Source organism: Microtus ochrogaster, unplaced genomic scaffold, assembly GCF_000317375.1.
Source record: "Microtus ochrogaster isolate Prairie Vole_2 unplaced genomic scaffold, MicOch1.0 UNK69, whole genome shotgun sequence".
Classification (NCBI taxonomy): domain Eukaryota; kingdom Metazoa; phylum Chordata; class Mammalia; order Rodentia; family Cricetidae; genus Microtus; species Microtus ochrogaster.
In genome coordinates, this window is record NW_004949167.1 from 65,757 (window position 1) to 73,904 (window position 8,148).

At 42.1% G+C, this 8,148-nt stretch overlaps 1 protein-coding gene across 1 annotated transcript in view; it reads left to right on the forward strand.

Moving 5' to 3' along the window:
* Tesk2 (testis associated actin remodelling kinase 2) overlaps window positions 1-8,148 on the forward strand; it is a 110,656-nt gene that overhangs the window by 49,230 nt on the left and 53,278 nt on the right. Inside the window, exon 3 of the mRNA XM_005370022.3 lies at window positions 4,313-4,434. Within this exon, the coding sequence (XP_005370079.1) occupies window positions 4,313-4,434 (122 nt within the window). The remainder of the gene's footprint in view (window positions 1-4,312; window positions 4,435-8,148) is intronic.

Sequence of the window (8,148 nt, forward strand, 5' to 3'; positions counted from 1 at the left end):
GCCACCATGTGGTTGCTGGGAATTGAACTCAGGACCTTTGGAAGAGCAGGCAATGCTCTTAACCTCTGAGCCATCTCTCTAGCCCCTCATTTTTATTTTTTAATTAAAAAAATTATTTTACGTCCTAGCCACAGTTTCCCCTCCCTCCTCTCCTCCTAGCCTTACCCCCTAATTGGATTAATTTAAATAGTCTCCATGCCCTGTGCTTCCTCTTTCCCACAGACCCAAGCAATCACTACCTACTTGCTGCTGAAGTCAATGAGAATATATATAGAGAGAGAAAGTAGAAAGAACACAAGATCCATGTGGCATTTGCCTATAATCCCAGCACTTGGGAGACAGAGGCAGGAGAATCTCCGTGAGTCTGAGGCCTGACTAGTCTTCATAGGGTGTTTCAGACCAACGAGGGCTAAGTAGACCATGTCTAAAAGAAGTCAGCCAATCATATAGATTAGTATTGACCAGTATCACTTGTTGCCATTGAGGCTGCAAGTATAGTTTAATGGTAGAATACATGTGAAAAGTCCTAGGTTTGCTTCCTGGCACTGTAAGAAAATGAATAAATAAAAAGGTAAATAGGCCTGAGGAGATGGCTCATCAGATAACGGCACCCCACATGGTGAAAGGAGAGAACTGGCCTCTGAAAGCTGGCTTCTAACTTCCATACGTGCGCGTCTGCTGCCTCCCCCCCCCCATGCATACACTAAATAAAGAAATTTAAAATCAGTGAAAGCCAGGCATGTGATAACATATTGAATTTGAGGATAGCCAGAGCTACATAGTAAAACTGTCTTTAAAAAGTGGGGGTTGGCATAAGTGGTTAAGAGTGCTCGTTATCCTTGTAGAGACTGGGGTCAATTCCTGGGACTCAAAATGATTCCTAACTCCAGTTTCAGGAGATCTGAGACCTCTTCTGAACTCTTCAAACACCAGCTATGCACATGATATATTCATGCAAGTAAAATACTCATACAAGAAAATAAATATACCTTTAAAATGTTTTTTTGATTTTTTTTTTTTTCGAAACAGGGTTTCTCTGCAGCTTTTGGAGCTTGTCCTGGAACTAGCTCTGTAGACCAGGCTGGTCTCGAACTCACAGAGATCCGCCTGCTTCTGCCTCCCGAGTGCTGGGATTAAAGGCATGCGCCACCATCACCCGGCCTAAAATGTTTTTTTGAGAGAAACTCTATTATGTGACTCTGGCTGTCCTGGATATGTAGACCAGGCTGGCCACAGAGATCCACCTGCCTCTGCTTTTTGAGCAGTTGGATTAAAGGTATATACTACCTAACCAAAATAAACCTTAAAGAAAGAGCAAATAAGCAAGAAAGCAAGTAGCAGTTCATCTTTAACTCCAGCACTTGGGAGGCAGGGGCTGGCTTATCTGTAAATTTAAGGTTATGTTGGTCTAGAGCTGTGTAGCGAAACCCTGTCTTTAAAACAAAAGCAAATAAAGGCAGGGGGCGTGGGGGTGGGGGGAGAAGACAAATTGCTTATCCCTGAATGTTACTTGTTTTATTATCCAATATCCTTTTTTGTTTGTTTTGTTTTGTTTTCGAGACAGGGTTTCTCTGTGGAGCCCTGACTGTCCTGGAACTCGCTCTGTAGACCGGGCTGGGCTCAGATTCACCTGCTTTTGTCTCCCAAGTGCTGTGTAAATGTTCTTAGATCAGAGTGTGCTGGGCGGTGGAGGGCAGCCTGGAAACTAGGAAAAGAAAATTCAGAGTGAACCAAGATATGGTGGCACCTGCTTGTAGTCCAGTACTCCCTGCAAGTCGGAGACCATCCGTGTTCTGTGATGAGTCCCAGTCCACTCAAGACTCAGTTTCAAAAATGACAGCAAGAATCTCAAGAGTAACAGTCTTCAGATGGGAGGGGGAAAGTGACAGTAGACGGAGAACCGCACTAAAACATGGATGTTTTCTGTGAAGAGTGCTGGAAAAATACTGCCGTTGAGATCTTTGTATAGAAAGATCTCCTTTAACTTATCCACGCAGAATCTAGAAAGGAGAGCCACTTCTCTTTCATCAATCACGGGGTACACGACAACAGTATCAGTGATGCGCTGAGAAGGGAGTTGGCTTCCAGATCTCTAGGAGGATCTAGATGAGGGGAAAGTCTGCCAGCCTTTGCCTTTGGCCTTCTATGGCTTCTGTAGCTTTCCAGCTCTTCTCTTCTGCTGTGGCCACCGCAAACCATTGATGCTTTAAGTACAAGATAAGCTGTGCCATGTCCTGTGTTAACAGATACATGAAACTGTTAGTGTTACTGTTAATCCACTGCGCCTGTAGAGGGTGAAGACTAAGTGGATGTAAAGAAATACTCCTGAAGTTCACAGAATGGCAATAGCTTTGTTTTGCAAGCCCCTATTGTATCAGTTCTGAAATTAGATTTAAAAACTTGGGTTTAGGGGGCTGGAGAGATGGCTCAGCGGTTAAGAGCATTGCCTGCTCTTCCAAAGATCCTGAGTTCAATTCCCGGCAACCACATGGTGGCTCACAACCATCTGGAATGAGGTCTGGTGCCCTCTTCTGGCCTACAGACATACACACAGACAGAATATTGTATACATAATAAATAAATAAATATTAAAAAAAAAAAACTTGGCCGGGCGGTGGTGGCGCACGCCTTTAATCCCAGCACTCGGGAGGCAGAGGTAGGCGGATCTCTGTGAGTTCGAGACCAGCCTGGTCTACAAGAGCTAGTTCCAGGACAGGCTCCAAAGCCACAGAGAAACCCTGTCTTGTAAAAAAAAAAAAAAAACAAAAAACTTGGGTTTATTGATACTGTGTGTATGTGTGTGTGTGTACAACTTGTGGGAACGTGTGCTCTCCTTCCTCTGTGTGGGTCCTTGAGATTGAATTCAGATCACCAAGTTTGGCATTAAGCATCTTTACCCACTGAGTCACCACACTGACCCAGAATTTACTCTTTTTTAAAAGATTTTGTTTTCACTTATGTGCATCTGTGTCTGTGTATGGGTATGCACATGTGCGTGCAGGCGCTCATGGAGGCCAGAGGCATCAGATCCTCCTGTTGGTTGTGAGCCACCCAACCCAGAGCCTGGGGACTGAACTCTGCCTCTGCCTTCCTAGTGCTGGTACTAAAGGCGAGCACCACCACTCCTGGCCTAATATGACAGTTGTTGTTTTTTTTTTTTTTAATAAAACCTATGAAGTATGTGAGGAATATAATTTCCATCAATAAAATGAAGTGAATTCTGTAGTGAGCATCTGCTTCTAGAAATAGACTTTCCATTGTGTTTATGGATAATACTGTAAGTGGTATTATCCATGTTTATGGTATCCAACTTTATAGTATTTATATTATTATCAAGTGTTCTGGGTTGTGCTACTACAGTATATGCTCTAAAAGAGTCACTGACCTCCTATGTGTAACTTCTCTCCCTGACCCCCACCTTGTCTGTGAGTGCATGCATTGTCCATGCTCATGTGTCTAGCGCACTAGGGTTAAACACAGGACTTTGTGCGTGGTGCGTACAATACTCTACCCTTGAGCCATGTCCAGCCCTGTTTTTGTTCTCTTAGAGATACATTTTTATGGCGCCCAGTGTAAATTGAAAGTGTGCCATTCTCATGCCTTAGAAAGTGTCTTATAAAGACAGTTTATAGCTCACGGTTACATAAGGCTTACTCATTTCTTCCCTCCCCCCACATAAAAATCGACAGAAGGGACTGTTTCCTTCTAGTGTCCTAAAGTCACCAATGTTGGCCTTAAGGAAGTAGCCTAAAAAAGTCCTCATAGGTGTGGTGGTTCCTGCCTATAATTCTAGCACTTGGAGGCTGACTCAGGAGGTTGCATGATGCTATAGTTAGGCAAGCTACAGAGTTGAGTTCCCGGCCATTCAGAGATACATAACCTAATCACATCCTTGCTGCATGTGATGTCAGGCACTTGTAATCCAACCTGGAGGATAAGGTATTCAGTTCATCCTCAGATATATGGGAAGTTTGGGGCCAATCTGGGCCTGTGTTCCAATTCTCCCCATACCTCTCCCCCAAAAAACCATTAAAGCAAAAACAAGCAAGATATGATTAATACTACATTTCTAGCCAGCTAGGTATAAAACAATTTTGGTTTTGGATGAAATAAATTTATCTTGATTAGTGGAGTGAGACAAATGTAATTTTTTGTTAAGACAATATCTCACTATGTAGCCCAAGCTGGCCATGTGTTTGCATTTATTTATTTTACCTAAGCTGGCACTAAAACATCCTGGTATGCTCTACATGTAGAGACTCTGATGTCATATATAGCTGCCGCCCTTAACATTCTTACTCTTACTTCCTAGGTGCGACACAGAGCTTCTGGTCAGGTGATGGCTCTCAAGATGAACACGCTGAGCAGTAACCGAGCAAACCTGCTGAAAGAGATGCAGCTCATGAATAGACTCTCCCATCCCAACATCCTCAGGTAATGGATTTTCAGTCTCCCCAGGATCGGTAAGAGACATTATTGGAGGCTTGCTACAGGAGTACTTTATCTTGCAGTCCGTCTTGCCGGGGTTTAGCTAGGCTCTTGGTCTTTTTCTCTCTATTACAACTTAATTTCCTATAATTAACAAGTATTTAATAAGGCAACTTCCCCTCTCAAGTTGCTTTAGTCTCACCAGAATGTTAGTACTAGCTCATTATAATAATTGTTTCCTACTGTGCTTAGTAATTTGTCAGAGATAAAAGACTGGTCTCTATGTGGTTATTTAACTTAATTGCTTTTTTGAAGAATTGTAATTAAGTCAGCAAATAAAAATAACAGCAAAATTATGGCATAAAACTTCCACCCTAAACCATGAGTACTCATTTAGGAGATAGAGTTTGCTGTTGAGAATTGTTTTTACATTTAAAAAGCTTGGGCAGTAAGATGACACAGAGGGTAAATGTGCCTGACCCAAGCCTGATGACCTAAGTTTGGCCCCTAGGTCCCATATGGCAGAGGAAGAAAATGTAATATTGGCTCTACTTTTAGCTAGACTTTCATTGACCTCTTTTTATGCTTAAGATGTAGTATCTGTCTCTCTCTTTCCTCTCCCTCTCCACACACACATAAACATATGCATGCCTGAAATAAATTTAATTAAAAATTTTTTAATATTATATTTTACTGGCTGGAGGTAGCTCAACAATTAAGAGTACTGGCTGCTCTTGCAGAGGATAGGGGTTCCGTTCCCAGCCACAGCTGTTAGTAAACTCCAGTTCCAGAGGATCTAACACCCTCTTCTGATTGTCTGTGGGAACCAGGCATATATGTTGTGCAAATGCATATGCACAGACAAAATACTTATATGCCTGAAATAAAAATAAATAGAATCTTTTTTAAAAGGTTGAATATCTTTTTTAGTAATCAATATATGAATATTTCTTACTTTAATTAACTTGATATATTAGTGAGGTAAGCATGCTTCCAAATGAAATTGCACAAGGCAATATAATTTAATATGTATTTAAGTAGGATATTTGATAAGATGTTTGTAATATCAGAAGTGCTCAAGCTGGCCTCAAGACCTGGAGTTACAAGTGTGTGTCACCATAAATAGTTTGTGTAAGAAATGTCCCCCCATTGGTCTTTGTAGAGTTGGCTGGCCTTGAACTCATTACGTAGCTGAAACTGACATTGAACTCCTGCTCCTCCTGCTTTACCATCCAAGTGCTAGAATTGCAGGCATGGACCACCACACCTGGATGAGTTTGAGTCTTTTGCCTACAGGTATGGCAGTGCCAGTGTACGCCAGCACTTGTGGGACTGGAGTTACAGTATAAGCTTAGAATTGAACCCAGATTCTCTTCAGGAGTAGCCAAGCCATCTCTTTAGTCCCGAGCTTATAAGGGTTTTAAAGAAAAGTTGTCCTGAGCCGGGCATAGTGGTGCACACCTTTTACTCCAGCAGAGTCAGAGGCAGGTGGTCTGCGCAGTTCCAGGACAGCCAGGACTGCATAGTGAGACCTTGACTTCAAGAACAAAACAAAATTAAACAAACAAAGAGAAACTTCCTGTGAAAGAAGGGAAGGAAGGAAGAAAATGACTGAGTTAGTGATTTTGAAAGTCTGTGTGGAGAAAGAAGGCTGTGGGAGGCCTACTGGAGGGCAGGCATCTGATCCTCTGGCATACCGTGTTCCTCTGCTGCCAGAGCTGCTGCATGCCCGGCAGGAGAGGCCAGCTGAGTTGTTGGAGCTTTTTTCCCTCCTTTTCTTGACCCTAACCTCCTTACTACAGTTTTTTTTCTATCATCTTCGCTACTTAGATTTCCATTTAGAAGGAAAAGAATAGCAGGATGTGGAGGCACATACTTATAATCCCAGCAATGGGCGGGTAAATAAATAGATGAATGAAAATGAGTGGACTGGGCAAGGCACTGGTGTTGAGGGTATATAGCTCTTGTTTGTATGTATATTTTCATACATAGGTATAGTTAAGATTGGTGGGTTTTAATATCAGTTCTAAGTCATCCGCTACATAAACAATGAAGTACTTTGTTGAGCTCAGAGGAATTGATAGTTTGGACTTCTTGTGAATAGAGTTGTTTATGCCAGGAAGTCTTGTGCTCAGGATCTGTAACCCAATTCCACATCCTGCTAATTTCCATTTCCCAGTGGCCTTCCTAAGGACCTGGCCAGGATTTGTTCTCATGTCTCTTTGTTATTCTTCATGCTATGAGGAATTTAATATTCCTTTTAGAATCTTCATACACATTCTACCACTTAATTTTTTATTTTTATTTTTGGTTTTGGTTTTGATTTTTTTTTTTTTTTTGAGACAGAGTTTCTCTGTGTAAGCCTGGTAGTCCTGGAACTCACTCTGTAGACCAGCTTCAAACTCAGGGATCCACCTGCTTCTGCCTCCCAAAGGATGGGATCAAAATCATGTGCCACCACCGCCCGGCTATACCACTCACCTTTTCCTTTTTATTAAATTTTGATTCTAGTGTGTCTTTATATGATATATGTATGTGGTGGGTGCATGTTGGGGATCAGAGGACAACTTTGTAGAAACAGTGTTCTTCTTCGATGTTTACATGGGTTCCAGAGATTGAACTCAGGTCATCAGGATTTTGCAGTAAGCCCCTTTACTCATTGGGCCATCTCGCTTGCCTGTGTATTTTTTATTTTTTTTAAAGATAGGTATTATGTAGCCTAGTCTGGGAACTAACTGTGTAGTAGAAGGTATCCTTGCACATCTGATCCTTCTGCCTCTGCCTCCCAAGTGCTGAGATTATAGGCATGTACCATCATTCCCAGTTTTATGCAGTCCTGGGCATAGAATCCTGGGTTTTATGCATGCTGTGTGCTCTGTCTATATCCCATCCCTCTTCCTTTAAAAAAATTACATTTATTAATTTTATGTATGGATGTATATGTGTGTGTGTGCCCATGTTACATGCACATGTGTGGAGGTCACAGGACAACTTACAGGAGTTGGCTCTCCCCTTTCACTGTGAAGGCTGCAGTGATTGATCTCATATTATCAGTTTTTGTTGCAAGCACCCTTACCTGCTCAACTATCTTGCTGCACCCCATCTCTGTTTTTGAGACAGGATCTTGATATGAAGCCAGGCTAGCTTCAAATTTGCATCATCCTGCTTCAACCTTCCACCAAATTCTTCAATTACAGATCTCACCATCCTCAGACTGGCCTACTACTAGCTTTTTGGTACTGTTTGTTAATTAAAATTAGGGCCTCACTGAAGTATTATGTCCCCACTCCCTAACTACTAGTGTCTGTTCAAAGTTTCTTCAGCTCAAACTGGGCATGATGGTATATGCCTGTATTCAGTATAGAGGAAGAATGATCGAGAGTACAAGTTCAGCTTTGCAGCAAAATAAAATTGCATTTGTTATCATAGAGAATGTGATTTCTACTTACCAAGTATTTACTACCTAGGTGAGCTGTGGGACTGATTATCTAGCGTTGAGTACAAAGGAAACGGGGACCCATTTTCTTCCAGCCCCTTTAGGTAGCAAACTATGCATGTAAGAAATTAATGGGAGCAGCAGTGGTGGTGCACACTTTTAATCCCAGCACTCAGGGAGCAAAGGCAGGGGAATCAGACTTCAAGGCCAGCCTGGTCTACAGAGCGAGTTCCAGGATGGCTAGGTCTACACACAGAGAAACCTGTCTCCAAAAAAAAAAAAAA